Source organism: Lepidochelys kempii, chromosome 1 (genome assembly GCF_965140265.1).
Source record: "Lepidochelys kempii isolate rLepKem1 chromosome 1, rLepKem1.hap2, whole genome shotgun sequence".
In the NCBI taxonomy this organism is placed as follows: domain Eukaryota; kingdom Metazoa; phylum Chordata; order Testudines; family Cheloniidae; genus Lepidochelys; species Lepidochelys kempii.
The window spans coordinates 129,593,229-129,610,413 of NC_133256.1; the positions used below are offsets into that span (position 1 = coordinate 129,593,229).

The following is a 17,185-nucleotide window of genomic DNA, read 5'->3' on the forward strand; positions in this document are numbered from 1 at the left end:
GCTCTGCTGATTCATTGTGAAACGTGGGGCTTTGCCTTCCCCAGGATGTCAGAGTGGTGTGTGTAACCCTCTGGTCAGGAGGAATGAGGGGCAAACCCAAACCCCAGGAAATAGTTATAAAGATGTGTTGAGTTTATTTGGAGCAGGGTGAGACGATAACCTGCTCAGAGTAATCTAGTGTGAAATTATTTTAACTTTAATCCTTGAAGAGTTTATTTGCAGGGTGCTCTGAAGTCAGTCTGTGGAAGAAGACAAAACAAAGACATGGCACTTTGAGTTTTCTGAGCACCTGATCAGTCCTGTGGACCTTATAAAAAGGACAAATATCATTAATACAAGTTGTCCATAGGGAAATGTTGTGTTAATGTTGGTTTTAAAAGGTTCCAGCAGAGAGTCAATGTATTCAGTGATGGTATCTATATTGGCCCAGTGGTTTATAGAATTTGTCAGCCAATCTGCTAAGAACACAAAGTGAAAAGGCAGTTTGTGTCTTGCTTTGGTAAATTACCTGATGTGTGGGGTAGTTACTGACAAGTGTGCCTGAAAGGACTAGGGACACTTGCCTATTATCACCCAAAGCATCGAACTCTACTTGGTTCATCCCAGATGCTTCAACCACCCATAGGGTATGAATAGTGTATGAGATTGATACCAGTCTCAGCAAGATTTATTTCAAGATCCTCATTATAAGCCTTGCTGACAGAAACATTTATTCAATTGAGAGATGCTGGTTCCCATTTGTGGAGAGGCTCTGGATGTGTGATATCCTGCTCCTTTAAATGGTTGGACTGGTTGGACTCAGAGCTGAGCCACACTTTTGTTTAGTTTCTGTTTTGCTGTCAGAACAAGAAAGATACCACAGCAGATGGCTGTGCTTTAAATCTAGGTCTCTATCTCCTTCTATGCTGCTTTCAGATATAAAATTGGTGTTGAGGAATTTATATCCCACAAGTGTCCAATGCTCCCAATGCCTTAACAAGGAGATGAAAAAGTAAGCAAATTATAACAAAAGAGAGGCAGAATCTCCCTAGAAACAAAAGGTAGCAGGCTGCTGGTTTTGCAGCTTTTGCTGGATTGTGATCCAGACAAGAAGAGAAGGGGAGTAGAAAATTAAATGCAATACAAATTAGGAGGTGGTTGCCAGATCTGCTGCTGAGCTCCTGAGAGACAGAGAGGTGAGAAAGCAGCCACCTTGGCAAGCTAGAAAATAGCGCTAACCTTTAGCCTGCTCTGAAGGTCTTCCACCAGCAAAGGGAGCCCAAGTTATCCTTTGGCTGTTTCAGCAGCATAAACACCCAGCCAGCAGAAGGAAATCAAGTGCAGACAGTGCACCGTAAAACCTCAGAACTTTCCCTGGGGAACAAAAAACATCCAGGAGGGTGTGAAGGTAACAGGAGACAGGTGAACTAGCAACTTTTGTGAGCAATATTTGATGAAAATGGCAAGTCATGGGTGGTATACCTTGAATGTTTTGAGTGATATGTAGCCTGCAACTTCATTTCAGAAAACAAGTTTCAACCTTGCTGACAGTGATGGGTCTGAAGGCATACTGACTGTTGTGTGACCTATCATCTCCAACTAGGCTTCTGGTGGAGGCTGATTTGGAGCATATAATGAACACTAAATGTCACCAATCTTGTCACCAGTTTCACACAGTTGGCTACATTCATCATACCAGTGATCAAAAAGGATGGCTCCATCTAAATTTGTGGAGATTTCAAAATGACACTGAATCCAATTTGTATGCAGACCAATATCTGCAACTTCATACTGAAGAACTGTTTGCTACTGTTAGTGGAAGAGAGTGTTTCAGTAAATTGGTTTTGCTCAAGGCATACCTACAAATGAAGATTGATCCAGCAATTAGGAAATACCTCACAATCAACATGCAAAAAGGTTTATTTTGTTACAATAGTTAGCCTTTTAGTATCACATTAGCACCTGCCCTGTTCCAGAAAACGAGGGATGAGACTATGAAGATGGCATTCAGTGCTATTTGGATGACATCCTTGTTACAGGAAAAGATCAAGAGGATCATCTTCAAAATTTGGATAGTGTCTTACAATGTTTGGAAGACCAGAGGCTGACAAATGTGAATTTTTCAAGCCTTTGGTTGAATATGTTGGCTATGTAATGGATGCCATGGGCTTAAGGAAATTGCCAGAGAAAGAGAAGGCAGTTCTTCAAGTGCCACCACCAGAGTCTCATGTCATAGTTGCTGTCATTCTCAGGACTGCCTCACTACCATGGTAAATTTCTGCCTAATCTGACAATAGTATTGGCACCTTTACATTCACTGTTACAATTCTATTCAATTCCGTAAAGGGACTCAGTATGGCAATGCTGATGGGTTGTCACACCCAAACTCCTGTCAACCCAAATAAACGTTGGATGAAGTATTTTATTTCTATTTGATGGAAGGTTACACATCACTAACACTGACATTAACAAAGAAACCACTAGGAATTATGTGCTTTCTTTTGTGAAGGGAATGGTACTACAGGTACAATGCTGGATCATAAGAATTCCCATTTACACAGTTTGTGTCACAGCAACATGAATTATTTGTGATTCAAGGTTGCACCTTGAGGGGAATGTGAGTGATCATTCTGAAATCAATTCATTCTCAGGTTTTGGAAGCTCTTCATGAAGGTCATTTTGGCATTGTACAGATGAAGGCCATAGTCTGGAGTCATGTCTGGTGACCAGGAACTGACAAAGACATTGAGAGGAAGGCCAAGTGCTGTATTATGTGTTAGCAAATTCAACATGATCCTGGCCTAGCTCATCTACCACTTGGTTGTGTCCTCAGATTCCTTGGACACATACTCATGTGGACTTTGCCGAACCATTATATATAGTGGGAGGTGGGAAAGTGGAATACCCACAGTCTCTATTGCTCCTTAGAGCTCAGTAGGTGCAGTTTGGCCTCCTGCCTGGACCAAAGTCTGCTTCCCCTCTCAAGGGGATCTCTATAGAACTTGGGGGGAAGCCGGGCCCACCTTCTACTCCGGGTTCCAGCCCAGGGACCCTGATGGTAGCAGCTGTTGGTGGCTTTCCCTTCACTACTGACGCTGCTTTTATTCCCTGGGCCACTTCCCCATGGTTCCCTTTTCCAAGCTTCACCCTTACCTCAGGATTCAGCAATACTTCCTCTCCTCCAGGTCCTTTCACCTGGGCTTCTCTCAAGAGAACTGGAAAGGAGAGCTTTTAATAAGTATGAGTGGGACCTTAATTGGTTCCAGCTGTCTCCATTAACCTAATGACCTTAACTGACCCTTTGTCAGTTAATTGAGGTCAGGTGCCAGCATTAGTCTAATGACCTTATCTGGTTAAATTGGCTTCAGGTGCCTTGATTGGCCTGGAGTAGCCTTTGTTCGGCTATCCAGGGAACAGGGACCTGCTCATTCTGAGGCTGATATACCTGCCTTCCACTACTCTCTTATATCCTTCTGGTCTGAGTCAGTCACTATATATATCTATATATATCTCTATATATATCATCATGTTCCTATTATACCTCTGGCGTGTAGGGCAGTGATGAAGCTCCTCCACTCCTGTCTGTTTCTGGCAAGTCTTTCAATGGTTCCAGCTGTGCCCCAGGGTTTTCAGCTCAGTTTCCACAGCTCTTCACCATGTTGTTTTCGTGTGGCCTCGGTTTTTCTTGCCTTCAGGTGTCCATCTTCTTGCTACCTTGGTGATGGAATCAGTTTCCATCCGAAGAACATGATCGATCAATCTCCAGTGCCTCCTGGCAATGATGGTGCTCAGATCCTCTTGGCTGCAGTGTGTCAAGAGCTCTTGGTTTGAGATTGTTCTGGGCCAAAAGATACGGAGGATTTTTCTGAATCAGGTTGTATGGAATGAAGACAGTTTGGACAGTCATACTTTCTCATTTCGCAGCATTCTGCACTATAAAGTAGTGTTGAAAGTATGCAGGTCTAATAGATCTTGAGTTTCGTTTTGATGTTGTATTTTGATGATTTCCAGACTGTATTTAAGCTCCTGAAGGTGTTCCTGACTTTATTGATTTTGTTCCGGATGTCCTGGCTTGTTCCACCATCCTGGCTCATGGTGTGCCCAAGTATGTGAATGTTTCTACATTGGTGAGAACATGATCCTCTATCCGTACTGGTGATGGTGAGGCAATAGTGTATATCAGAGGGAGTTGACAGCATTCTCAGAAAAGAGCAAGCTGTTTTTTGGAAAGGGCGTAGATGCACAGACCAGATTTTCACTCTAAGAAACATAATAGAACAGTGCTTAGAATGGCAATGGCAACTCTACATCAACGGCTTTAGATATCATTCACAGGACCAGCTTATGGTGCATTCTGCGGGCATATGGAATTCCTTTCCATATAAACAATGTCATCAAAAGCGTCTATTTCAACTTTACATGCAGGATTGATCACAATGAGCTCAGTTTTGAAATCAAAACAGGAGTACATCAGGGGTGTGTCACATCTGCAATCCTCTTCAACATTGCCGTCAACTGGGTAATGCGGCATACAACAGAAGACATGCCAAGAGGCATTAAATGGACACTCTTCTCATTCCTTGAAGACCTGGACTTTGCAGATGATGTCGCTCTCCTATCACATACCCAACACCATATACAAGAAAAAACAACTCGACTCAATGCATTCAGCAAGCTAATTGGACTGAAAATCAACCGCAATAAGACAGATATCATATATTTGGAAAATATTTTAAAGTAGGTGGAGGACTATGATGTCCTACCCCTTTAAACAGTTGGGCAGCCTGTACTTAGTGCAGAGTCTCATTTTTCTTTCACTTCTGTTTTGTTGCCAGAACAATACAGCTACCACAACAGATGACTGTGGTTCAGATCAGCTCCTCCTGTGTCTCTATCTCCTTCCTTCCTGGGTCCAGATATAGCAGGGTGTCGTTCCCCATTTTTTTCCCTGAAGAAGCTATGGGTAGGACCCACAAAAAGACTTATGTGTTGCAACACTGAGCATCATGGTACCCAACTTTCAGGTACCTAGAAAAATCACAGGAACAACACTGTCATCCATAAAGTGGTTAGGATGCTTACCTGGGATGTGTGGTTCAAGTCCCCTCTTACTGAAGGGGAAAAGGGATTTGGACAGCGATCAGACACCTCTCAAATAACTTTCCTAACCACTAAGTTATGGGGCATTCTGCCTCACCAACTGAAGTTATACCACTTTAATTGAATAACTAAATGTTAAAAGAGTTGGAATGTTTCTATAATCTAGTGCTTATTGCAGAAATTTAGGCACCAACTGAGTTTAGGTGCCTACACTATTTGGTAGAAGCTGAGCGGGGTTTTGTGGATAGCACTGGTGCCTAAAAAAATGGTATTTAAGCACCTAAGTACCTTTGTGGCTCACATCCTATGTGGTTTGGAAAAAAAAAACAGACCATTTTCCTGGCAGTGATGTACCAAGTCAGTATGCCGCATTATATTAAGTGGAATTTAACTGATTAGTTCTTTAAAGTGTATTTAATTGTATCTATATACCATGCATATTTAATTACATTTTGGTATGGCAATTTCAAAAATATGTACAACATAATTATGACACTAGAAATAATTGAATAGTCTTCACTCAATCCTTCCACTCATTACAACATGCCCATAACTTCACTTAAGCTGTTGGACCAAAGGATATGTAGAATTCCACAGCTGAGGACCTTCCTTTCATCTTTCCATGAGCAAAAAAGGAGCCTGCCAGCTGATCTCAAATATCAGAAGATAGAGATGGTCTCTAGGATGCACAGGGCCTAAACCATCAAAGGTTATATTAATCAAAACCAACATGTTGATTTGCAACTGGAAATAAGGTGGCAGCCTGCATTCTCTGGAACTTCCTGTATGAAATACTGATGAGTAATAGCTGAGTTCTGCACTACCTAGAGTTTCCAATGTAGCTTCAAATCCCACGACTGAATATACACATAAACTTTCAGAAACTCTGATCATTCTGGATTACATTCAACTCTAATATTTTAAGATCATAAAGTTACCCCACAGCAATGTTCTGTGGAAGGAAATTCATATTTTTATAACTAAAGGACAATTACTTATTCTGAGTAGTTCCTATCACTTCTGTCAAGGTTCCTCCCCCACTCTGAACTCTAGGGTACAGATGTGGGGACCTGCATGAAAAACCTCCTAAGCTTATCTTTACCAGCTTAGGTCAAAACTTCCCCAAGGTACAAAATATTACCCCCGTTATCCTTGGAATGGCCGCTACCACCACCAAACTAATACTGGTTACTGGGGAAGAGCTGTTTGGACGCGTCCTTCCCCCCAAAATACTTCCCAAAACCTTGCACCCTACTTCCTGGACAAGGTTTGGTAAAAAGCCTCACCAATTCGCCTAGGTGACTACAGACCCAGACCCTTGGATCTTAAGAACAATGAACAATCCTCCCAACACTTGCACTCCCCCTTTCCTGGGAAATGTTGGATAAAAAGCCTCACCAATTTGCATAGGTGACCACAGACCCAAACCCTTGGATCTGAGAACAATGAAAAAGCATTCAGTGTTTTACAAGAAGACTTTTAATAAAAAATAGAAGTAAATAGAAATAAAGAAATCCCCCCTGTAAAATCAGGATGGTAGATATCTTACAGGGTAATTAGATTCAAAAACATAGAGAACCCCTCTAGGCAAAACCTTAAGTTACAAAAAAGATACACAGACAGAAATAGTTATTCTATTCAGCACAATTCTTTTCTCAGCCATTTAAAGAAATCATAATCTAACACATACCTAGCTAGATTACTTACTAAAAGTTCTAAGGCTCCATTCCTGTTCTGTCCCTGGCCAAGACGACTACAGACAGACCCACAAACCCTTTGTTTCTCTCCCTCCTCCCAGCTTTTGAAAGTATCTTGTCTCCTCATTGGTCATTTTGGTCAGGTGCCAGCGAGGTTACCTTTAGCTTCTTAACCCTTTACAGGTGAGAGGAGCTTTCCCCTGGCCAGGAGGGATTTCAAAGGGGTTTACCCTTCCCTTTATATTTATGACACGCCCCCCAAATCTCAGCTAGGGTGAAACACTGGCTGGGATTTCTTCCTGGAGCTCTAGGAAAACAGAGTTAATAAGACACATGCATCTCTAAATATACTACCAAGTACATAAAGACTAACAATATTTTCCACATCTCAAGGACGATTTTAACCAGTTGATTCTGGGAAACTTTCACGGGAGAGTGCATCAGCCACTTTGTTAGAAGCTCCTGAGATGTGTTGGATGTCGAAATCAAAATCTTGGAGAGCTAAACTCCACCGAAGAAGTTTTCTGTTAGTTTCTTTGACGGTGTGAAGCCACTTTAGTGCAGCATGGTCGGTTTGCAGGTGGAAACGCCGTCCCCAAACATATGGGCGTAGCTTTTCCAGAGCGTAGACAATGGCATAACATTCTTTTTCAGTGACTGACCAGTTGCTTTCCCTCTCAGACAGTTTTTTGCTGAGAAACACTACAGGGTGGAATTCTTGATCAGGTCCTTTCTGCATTAAAACTGCTCCCACACCACGCTCGGATGCATCTGTGGTTACTAGGAACGGTTTGTCAAAGTCTGGGGCCCTTAGTACAGGGTCAGACATGAGTGTCGCTTTAAGCTTGTTAAAGGCCTTCTGACACCTTCCGGTCCACTGAACAGCATTTGGCTGTTTCTTTTTGGTTAGGTCTGTCAGTGGGGCAGCGATTTGGCTGTAGTGCGGTACAAATCGTCTGTAATAACCGGCCAAGCCTAAGAAGGATTGAACCTGTTTCTTTGACTTTGGGACAGGCCACTTTTGGATAGCATCCACTTTGGCCTGTAGGGGGCTGATAGTTCCTTGACCCACCTGGTGTCCAAGGTAAGTCACTCTGTTTAGGCCTATTTGACACTTCTTAGCCTTAACAGTTAGTCCTGCCTCCCTTATGCGCTCAAGGACTTTTTGTAGATGTTCCAGGTGGTCTGCCCAGGAATCCGAAAATATGGCCACATCGTCAAGGTAGGCGACTGCATATTCTCCTAATCCCGCTAGGAGACCATCTACAAGTCTTTGGAAAGTGGCGGGTGCATTTCGCAGCCCGAAAGGGAGTACATTAAATTCATACAGCCCGAGATGTGTGATGAAGGCTGACCTTTCCTTGGCAGATTCATCTAGCGGTACCTGCCAGTACCCCTTGGTTAAGTCCAAGGTAGAGATGAACTGGGCCCTTCCCAGTTTCTCTAATAGTTCATCTGTGCGTGGCATGGGATAGTTGTCTGGGCGAGTTACAGCATTTAGCTTACGGTAGTCCACGCAAAAACGTATTTCCCCATCTGGTTTGGGAACTAGAACCACTGGAGATGCCCATGCACTTTCAGAGGGGCGGATTACACCCATCTGTAACATATCCTGGATCTCCCGTTCTATAGCAGTTTTAGCTTGAGGAGACACCCGGTAAGGGTGGACCCTAATTGGGTGAGCATTACCTGTGTCAATGGAGTGGTATGCCCGTTCAGTCAGTCCTGGGGTGGCTGAGAACGTTGGCGCGTAGCTAGTGCACAGCTCCTGGATCTGCTGTCACTGCATACGCCCAAGGGTCATGGAGAGGTTCACCTCTTCCACACCACCAGCACATTTCCCTTCGTAGTAAACACCTTCAGGCCACTCAGCGTCGTCTCCTCCCTGGGCTGTAAACTGACAAACCTTTAATTCTCTGGAATAAAAGGGCTTTAGAGAATTAATATGGTACACCTTAGGCTTTCGGTTGGAGGTGGGGAATGCTATGAGATAATTAACAGCTCCCAGGCGCTCCTGGACCACGAATGGCCCTTCCCACGATGCTTCCATTTTATGGGCCTGGAGCGCCTTTAAGACCATGACCTGGTCTCCTACTTTGAAGGAACGCTCTCTGGCATGTTTATCATACCAGGCTTTTTGCTCTTTTTGAGCATCCTGTAAGTTTTCTCTAGCAAGGGCTAAAGAGGTTCGGAGGGTGTTTTGTAGGTTGGTTACAAAGTCCAGAATGTTAGTTCCTGGAGAAGGTGTAAATCCCTCCCATTGCTGCTTCACCAACTGCAATGGCCCCTTAACCTCACGGCCATATACAAGTTCAAATGGGGAAAACCCTAAACTGGGATGTGGTACAGCTCTGTAGGCAAAGAGCAACTGCTGCAATACTAGGTCCCAATCATTGGAGTGCTCATTTACGAATTTACGTATCATGGCCCCCAAAGTTCCATTAAACTTCTCCACCATGCCATTTGTTTGATGATGGTAAGGAGTGGCAACCAAGTGATTTACCCCATGAGCTTCCCAAAGGTTTTTCATAGTTCCTGCCAGGAAATTAGTCCCTGCATCTGTGAGGATGTCGGAGGGCCAACCTACCCTGGCAAAAATGTCTGCTAGTGCCTGGCACACACTTTTAGCCCTGGTGTTGCTTAGAGCTACTGCTTCCGGCCATCGGGTGGCAAAATCCATGAAAGTCAGTATGTACTGCTTTCCTCTGGGTGTCTTTTTCGGAAAAGGACCCAGAATATCCACAGCTACTCGCTGAAATGGAACTTCAATGATGGGGAGTGGCTGGAGAGGAGCTTTGACCTGGTCTTGGGGTTTTCCCACTCTTTGGCACACCTCACAAGACTGGACATAGGTAGAAACATCCTTGCCCATTCCCTCCCAGTGGAATGACCCCCCCAAACGGTCTTTGGTCCTGTTCACCCCAGCATGGCCACTAGGGTGATCATGGGCTAAGCTCAAGAGCTTGGCCCGGTATTTAGTTGGAACTACCAACTGTCTCTGAGGATGCCAGTCTTCCTGGTGTCCCCCAGAAAGAGTTTCCTTGTATAAAAGTCCTCTTTCTACAACAAACCTGGATCGATTAGAAGAGCTGAGAGGCGGTGGGTTGCTCCGTGCCGCCGTCCAAGCTCTCTGGAGGCTTTCATCTGCTTCCTGTTCGGTCTGGAACTGTTCCCTTGATGCTGGAGACATCAGTTCCTCATGGGATTGTGGACCTAGGCTTGGTCCCTCTGGAAGCGATATAGGGGATGGAGCTGTTTCTGTTGACTGTGAACCGCTCTCCGCTGGTGCACTATGTTGGGATTCAGGCTCCGGCTGAGCCTCTTGTGTAGGGTTATCGGCTGCTGCCAGTTCAGGTTTGGTGGGGCCCTCTGGTGTTGAGGTTGCAAGTACTGGATTCAGTGCTGACACGGGGTCTGGTGTTGGTTGTTCGGCTGGTTCCGGTTCTGGGACTGGTTCCGTCTGGGTCTCTGGGACTGGATCCACTACTGCTGTTGCAGACATTGGCCTGGGGTCCAGGTCCATCACCTCTGACTGGGTCCTGATAGAAGTTTCCGGAACAGAGCTAGGCCTCACGGCTTGTTTAGCCTGGTTGCGGGTGACCATTCCCACCCTCTTGGCCTGCTTCACATGATTGGCCAAGTCTTCCCCCAACAGCATGGGGATGGGATAATCATCATAGACTGCAAAAGTCCACATTCCTGACCAGCCCTTGTACTGGACAGGCAACTTGGCTGTAGGCAAATTGAAAGAGTTGGACTTGAAGGGTTGAATCGTCACTTGGATCTCTGGGTTGATTAAATTGGGGTCCACTAAGGAAGCATGGATAGCTGACACTTGTGCTCCGGTGTCCCTCCACGCGGTGACCTTCTTCCCGCCCACACTCACAGTTTCCCTCCGCTCCAAGGGTATCTGGGAGGTATCTGGGCCTGTGGACCTCTGGTGTGATTCCGGTGCAATGAACTGTAATCTGTTGGGGTTCTTGGGGCAGTTGGCCTTTACATGCCCCAGCTCGTTACACTTAAAACATCGTCCAGCTGACGGGTCACTGGGACGAGGAGGGTTGCTGGAGAACGGGGTGGTGGGACGATAAGGGGTCTGGAGGGTTCTTTGGGAGGTAGGTGGGGCTTTGGGCGGCCCCCGGTAATAGGGTGTGGTCTGGGGTGGTCCCTTCTGGTCTCCGCTCCAACTGCGACCAGTTTTCTTCTTCTCTGCCACCTCCACCCATCTGGCTCCAATCTCTCCTGCCTCGATTACAGTTTTGGGTTTCCCATCTAGGATGTATCTTTCTATTTCCTCAGGAACACCCTCTAAGAATTGTTCCATTTGCATTAGGAAGGGCAAATTTACTGGAGATTCAACACTTGCTCCTGATATCCAGGCATCCCAATGTTTCACAATGTGGTAGGCATGTCGGGTAAATGACATGTCTGGTTTCCACCTTAGGGCTCTGAACCTCCGACGAGACTGCTCGGGTGTTATCCCCATTCTGACTCTCGCCTTGGATTTAAACAGTTCATACTTGTTCATGTGTTCTTTAGGCATTTCAGCTGCCACCTCAGCTAAGGGTCCACTGAGCTGCGGCCTCAGCTCTACCATGTATTGGTCAGTAGAGATGCTGTACCCAAGGCAGGCCCTTTCGAAGTTTTCTAAGAAGGCCTCAGTATCATCACCTGCCTTGTAGGTGGGGAACTTTCTGGGATGGGAAGTGGTACCTGGAGAAGGATTGCTAGGGTTTGTTGGTATATTCTGCTGGGCCTTTATCCTCTCCATCTCCTCCACATGCTTCCTCTCTTTTTCCTTCTCCTCCTCCACATGCTTCCTCTCTTTTTCCTTCTCCTCCTCCACATGCTTCCTTGCCTCCATTTCCCTCTTGTGTGCAGCCTCCTGTACCTCCTTCTCCAGCCGCATGAGTTCTATCTGTCTTTCATGTTCCCTTTGTTTTTCCTCAGCCTGAAATTTGGCTAATTCCAGCTGTAGTCGAGCTGAGGATTTGGTCATTCTAACCTCTCTGTTTTTAACTAACTTTACACCTGAGGTTTAGAAATAAACAAACAAAACTTGGCTGTAAAATTTTGCTGTGCTGGAATAGAATACCTATTCTCTGATAGTGATTGTCAGCCTACAGAAAAAGACAATTCCCTTGTCTCTGCTCTGGGCCCAAATTAAAGCAAAAAACCTCCAACTACTTGGAAACCTGCTTACCCAGCCCAACGAAGAAAAAAAAAAATTTCTTTTCAAACCTGTGCTCCTTGTAAAACAAAAAAAAAAATCAAAATCCTAAAAAAAACCCTGCCACTTTTGTCTCCAGGCAAATGGGTAGAGCACACACCCCCTATTTACTTTTAGGAAGAAAAGAAAAAAAAAAAAAAACCTCTGGGTTGGAAGACTGTGAATTTCCCTGCAGGAGTTAAGTACCCTGCCTCCAGGCAAATGAAACCTGCAATTCACAAGATAATCCCCTTTTGTCTCTGCTTGGCCACAAAGCAGAGAGAAACCAAGCTGCTTTCAGTTTCAAAGCTGCCTTCTGGACTTCCTAAAAATTCCTTTTTAAAATCTGTATTTCTAGTTCAAAAAATCTCAACTGGATCTCAAAATGATTTCAGGTTAATCCCACCGCTGCGCCACCATGTCAAGGTTCCTCCCCCACTCTGAACTCTAGGGTACAGATGTGGGGACCTGCATGAAAAACCTCCTAAGCTTATCTTTACCAGCTTAGGTCAAAACTTCCCCAAGGTACAAAATATTACCCCCGTTATCCTTGGAATGGCCGCTACCACCACCAAACTAATACTGGTTACTGGGGAAGAGCTGTTTGGACGCGTCCTTCCCCCCAAAATACTTCCCAAAACCTTGCACCCTACTTCCTGGACAAGGTTTGGTAAAAAGCCTCACCAATTCGCCTAGGTGACTACAGACCCAGACCCTTGGATCTTAAGAACAATGAACAATCCTCCCAACACTTGCACTCCCCCTTTCCTGGGAAATGTTGGATAAAAAGCCTCACCAATTTGCATAGGTGACCACAGACCCAAACCCTTGGATCTGAGAACAATGAAAAAGCATTCAGTGTTTTACAAGAAGACTTTTAATAAAAAATAGAAGTAAATAGAAATAAAGAAATCCCCCCTGTAAAATCAGGATGGTAGATATCTTACAGGGTAATTAGATTCAAAAACATAGAGAACCCCTCTAGGCAAAACCTTAAGTTACAAAAAAGATACACAGACAGAAATAGTTATTCTATTCAGCACAATTCTTTTCTCAGCCATTTAAAGAAATCATAATCTAACACATACCTAGCTAGATTACTTACTAAAAGTTCTAAGGCTCCATTCCTGTTCTGTCCCTGGCCAAGACGACTACAGACAGACCCACAAACCCTTTGTTTCTCTCCCTCCTCCCAGCTTTTGAAAGTATCTTGTCTCCTCATTGGTCATTTTGGTCAGGTGCCAGCGAGGTTACCTTTAGCTTCTTAACCCTTTACAGGTGAGAGGAGCTTTCCCCTGGCCAGGAGGGATTTCAAAGGGGTTTACCCTTCCCTTTATATTTATGACAACTTCTAACCAAATAAGGCACTATTCAGTGGACCAGATCTAAAGTCCCTTTGAAAGTAATGGGAGTCTTTCCATTGATATCAGTGGGCTAATGTTCACTATAAGTAAGACTGGTATAATCTGGCCCTAAATGAAGTGTGCAACCCATGTAGTCTTGATTCTGCGTGACAATGTCCAAAAGAGAAGTTAAGGACTGTGGTATTGATCTGTCGGATGAGATCAGCCATCCTAAAGCTGCAGGCTCTAAAGCGATAGCTCCCATGTTAATGTAACTTTAGCGCCCTCCTGTACAAGATGGAATCTGCTCTGCAGGCAGCTCTGGCCAAGAGAAGACACACACAGGAACGCAGCAGGAAAAGTCTCTTCCTCCCTAGGGGCACGTGTTCCAAACCCCCCAGAGTGAACACACACACATAGGAAGAGAACAATAAATATAGATAAGGGAAATATTTATTCACAGAGGGATGAGAGGGGGGAAACAACAGGGGTAAATACAGGGGGAGTAGTAAAATGGGGTTGCATTCAACACAAGGCCCCACAGGCCCAGTGGTACCACAGTGTGAAAGGGCAGGCACCAAGCAACGTGTAGCAGAGTCCTGGGCAAAGTTACAGTGCAGTGGTGAGTCTTGGGTGCTCCTGGTCATCTTCAGTTCCAGTAAACTTTCCCCAACAAATCCCTCTGGTGCCCTCTTCTGCCGCTCTCTGCAAAGCCACACAGAGCAATCACCTCCCACTTAACTAGCTAATAGCCTCCCTCCTTATTCCCAAAGCAAAATCATGAGCCCCAGTACTCACAGCCCCATGCAGCTCTGGGGGTTCTCCTTCTTGGATGATTCCTCCCTGGCACAGTGCTTCTCCTGGCTCCTGTCCTGGGGGTGTCCCTGATCAGCTGCTGTATCCTTCCCAGGCTTCGTTCTTGTCTGGCAGGTTCTTGTCCGCTTCACTCTGTGAGGGTCTGCTTACTGCAGCCCTTCTGTCTGGAGCTCCAGACACACACCCCTGTGGCTCTCCCCTCTCTCTCTGCTCCCACTCCCCACAACAGCACTTCCTCCTTCTGGAACAATCAGCACTTCCCCCCTCAGGAAAAAAAGTTTTAAAGGGCCATGCTCTCTGAACCCCAAGGGGGTTACAGTAAATTTTACTTCTCATCAGCAAGATACTGAATATAACTGCACAGGTTAAGCATGTTCCTTCTTGCCCAGGCAATTACCAAAGAGTAGTGAGGGAGGACAAAGAATAAATCCAATTCAAGGTAATGGTGTGAGGTAGTTCAGTTCATTACTTTTATTATTACTGAAAGTACTGCGTGCTATCCACACTGAGGGGTTGGTGCTCATTTCATCCTCCATATAGCAGAGCTCAGTGGTGCCAGCAATGGCATGTTCATTCGCTAGACTATGAAACTGTGATAACGGCTTTAATACAAATCAGGTTTGCTTTATCTCATCCAGCAGGAATGGATAATTAACACTTCTCAATATTTGGGATATGAAAATGATAACGCTGATATCAAGAATGACCTTGAAACCTGCAACTTGCAAGCTCTAATTGAAGTAATGTATTTTCTCTCTTTTCTACTTATGTAAGCAACAGATTAGGTTCTAGCTAACTCTTTCAAAAAATGGAGGGCCAGCTCCTTAGCTGATGCAAATCAGCATTGATACATTGGTTTCAGTGGTGTTACATTGATTTACACTGGCTGAGGATTTGACCTGGAATTCTCAGACCAATCTAATTTCACCAGTAGAAAGTTTAACATAACATCTCAGAAATATAAATGGAGCTCATAGACACTGAGCCAGAAACAGTGCTGTCTTGCTCCACTTTTGCACTAGCGATTTCAGTTAAGTTACACTGGCATAAAACTAGAGTGAATCATAGTCACTGGTCTCTCACACTCCTACAGATATAAAAAATATGTGAAGAAATTACTACATCATAATTTTACATCAACTAGACTTCATTATTTTTCCAAAAAATAAAACCCCAAGTTGACCACCTTGTAACTGAAATTAATGTTTTAATTGTAATATGAATGCATATTAATTATTTTGATAATTTATCAAGTTACTTCTTCAGTAAGTTCATCTTTTCAACAGTAAATACATTTAGGGATGAATGATCTACCTACGATCTTATTATTATTAGCAGATAATGCAAGCTTGTCACTCCATATGCTATCACTTCCTATTTGCCTCAACCAGGGGAAATTTCACATTCCACTTTTAACTATGAGAACATGTCACAACAGCTGTGGATTATGAATTTTTGCAAGAAAGCTCTGCATAAAATAGCTAGGAAGTGTGATATATTTATTCCTAAAGAGTGAAAATAGTAACTTTAACATTGTTTCGTTTTAAGGAAAGTTTGGTACTGCCTAAAATTTATTTTATGTAAGAAATAGCTCAAATTTCCAGTTCCAAATATTCATATGTAGTGGGTGGTCACCCGCTGCTGCCCTGAAGGGCTTAAAACAGCCCTGGGAGAGGTCTGGGGCAGGGGAAAATCTGGACTGATTGGCGGAGCAGCTGCAGCTGGGGCCATGTCCCAGACAGACCCAGCTGGGCCTATACAGGCCAGTGAAGCCAGGCGCTGAACAACTCTCCCTCTAGCTTGCTGAGGGAGAGGGGCCTAGCTGCTGGGAAGCTAAGAGGGTTCCTGAGGTGGAGCAGAGCTGGGGAGCTCCGGCCTGGAAACCCCCCAGTCTGCAGGCCTAGAGTAAGGCCAAATAGGTACTGGGGTTGCAGGGGACAGACCAAGGCAGACAAAGGCAGCAGGTCCAAACCCCTCTTGCCTGTGATGAGCGGCATTTACACTGCAGTCGGCCCCAGGGAACGGGGGCTAGTTGATGACTGGCAGTGGCCACAGACTGAGGCGAGGTGGGGATAGGGGGTGAGGATTCCCTGGGGAGGGGAGACCCAGATCAGTGGGGGTACTGCCAGGGGGCAGCATCCTGGGTAAAGGGGCACTGTGGTCTGGGAGGGACATGGGGGCCCAGTGGCAAGCAGGACACCGGCCTGCAGAGGGCGCTCTGGAGGCTGGAACGCTAATTCCCTGGACGACCAGCAGAAGGTGCCACAGGGGTGACTCGCTGCCCTGTAACCTCATACTCTGGAGATTTTTTTTTACTGGTTAGGGCTCAGTAAAAGCTTTCTCCTGTGGCAGCAGTGTGAAGTACCCGATAATTTATATGGCTCTCACTATGAAAAGAAACTTATATTATGTATTGGTTTAGCATTGAAAATATGCATTATACTAAAATAAAAGAGTCCCTGCCCTGAAACCCTAATTGTGCTCAACAGAAGTTGAGGTGGAGATTCCCTTTAAAAAAAATCTATTGTTTGTAAACTCATTTCCTATGAATACTGTAGAAGTGGGATGAAGGAGCATGTGATTAATGCAAGGTTTGGGTGAAGGAAGGGTGGTGGTTTGGCAGACTGGAACAAGGGAGAAGGAATAAGTGGGGCAATGAGGAAAAATCAGTGGAGACGGGAATGGGTAAAAAAGACACCTGGGGCATAAAAACTGCCATTGTCAGTAGACCAGAGTTGTTGAGCTGGGTTTATATAGAAACCAGAGGTCAAATTTCAGTTGGTGTAAATTGGCATCATTCCATTGACTTCAATGGAGCTATACTAATTTATAACAGGTGAGAATCTGGCTGAGGGCAGAGGTACAGTTGCAGGGGGCTTTGTAAGGAAAGAGAGAAACTTTAAACTTGATTCCATATTTAATGAGCCATGGAATCTACTCCTGATTTACAAGGAAAACAGCTAAAGATGTTACTCCAGGATTTCGGACCTGAACAGCGTGAGTCTTTTTTACTTGTCGTCCTCCTCTGAAGCTTGCATCTA

General features: G+C 44.8%; 1 protein-coding gene across 1 annotated transcript; it reads right to left on the reverse strand.

The window, feature by feature from the left end:
• Positions 1-4,961: 4,961 nt before the first annotated feature.
• Positions 4,962-13,239, reverse strand: LOC140901929 (uncharacterized). The gene is made up of 3 exons (XM_073321836.1): positions 13,091-13,239; positions 10,481-11,807; positions 4,962-5,007 (listed from the first exon to the last, which is right to left on the reverse strand). Exons 2-3 carry the CDS (start codon positions 11,773-11,775, stop codon positions 4,962-4,964), a joined length of 1,341 nt encoding a protein of 446 aa, XP_073177937.1. The 5' UTR covers positions 11,776-11,807; positions 13,091-13,239.
• Between the last annotated feature and the right edge of the window lie 3,946 nt (positions 13,240-17,185).

Bases quoted from the DNA above. Each gene is read 5' to 3' on its own strand.
- LOC140901929 (XM_073321836.1), bottom strand. From the start codon at position 11,775: ATGACCAAATCCTCAGCTCGACTACAGCTGGAATTAGCCAAATTTCAG. The intron at 5,008-10,480 runs GTCAGGAATGTG...TGATTTTTCTAG, and splicing joins CCTGTCCAGTACAAGGGCTG to GTACCTGAAAGTTGGGTACC.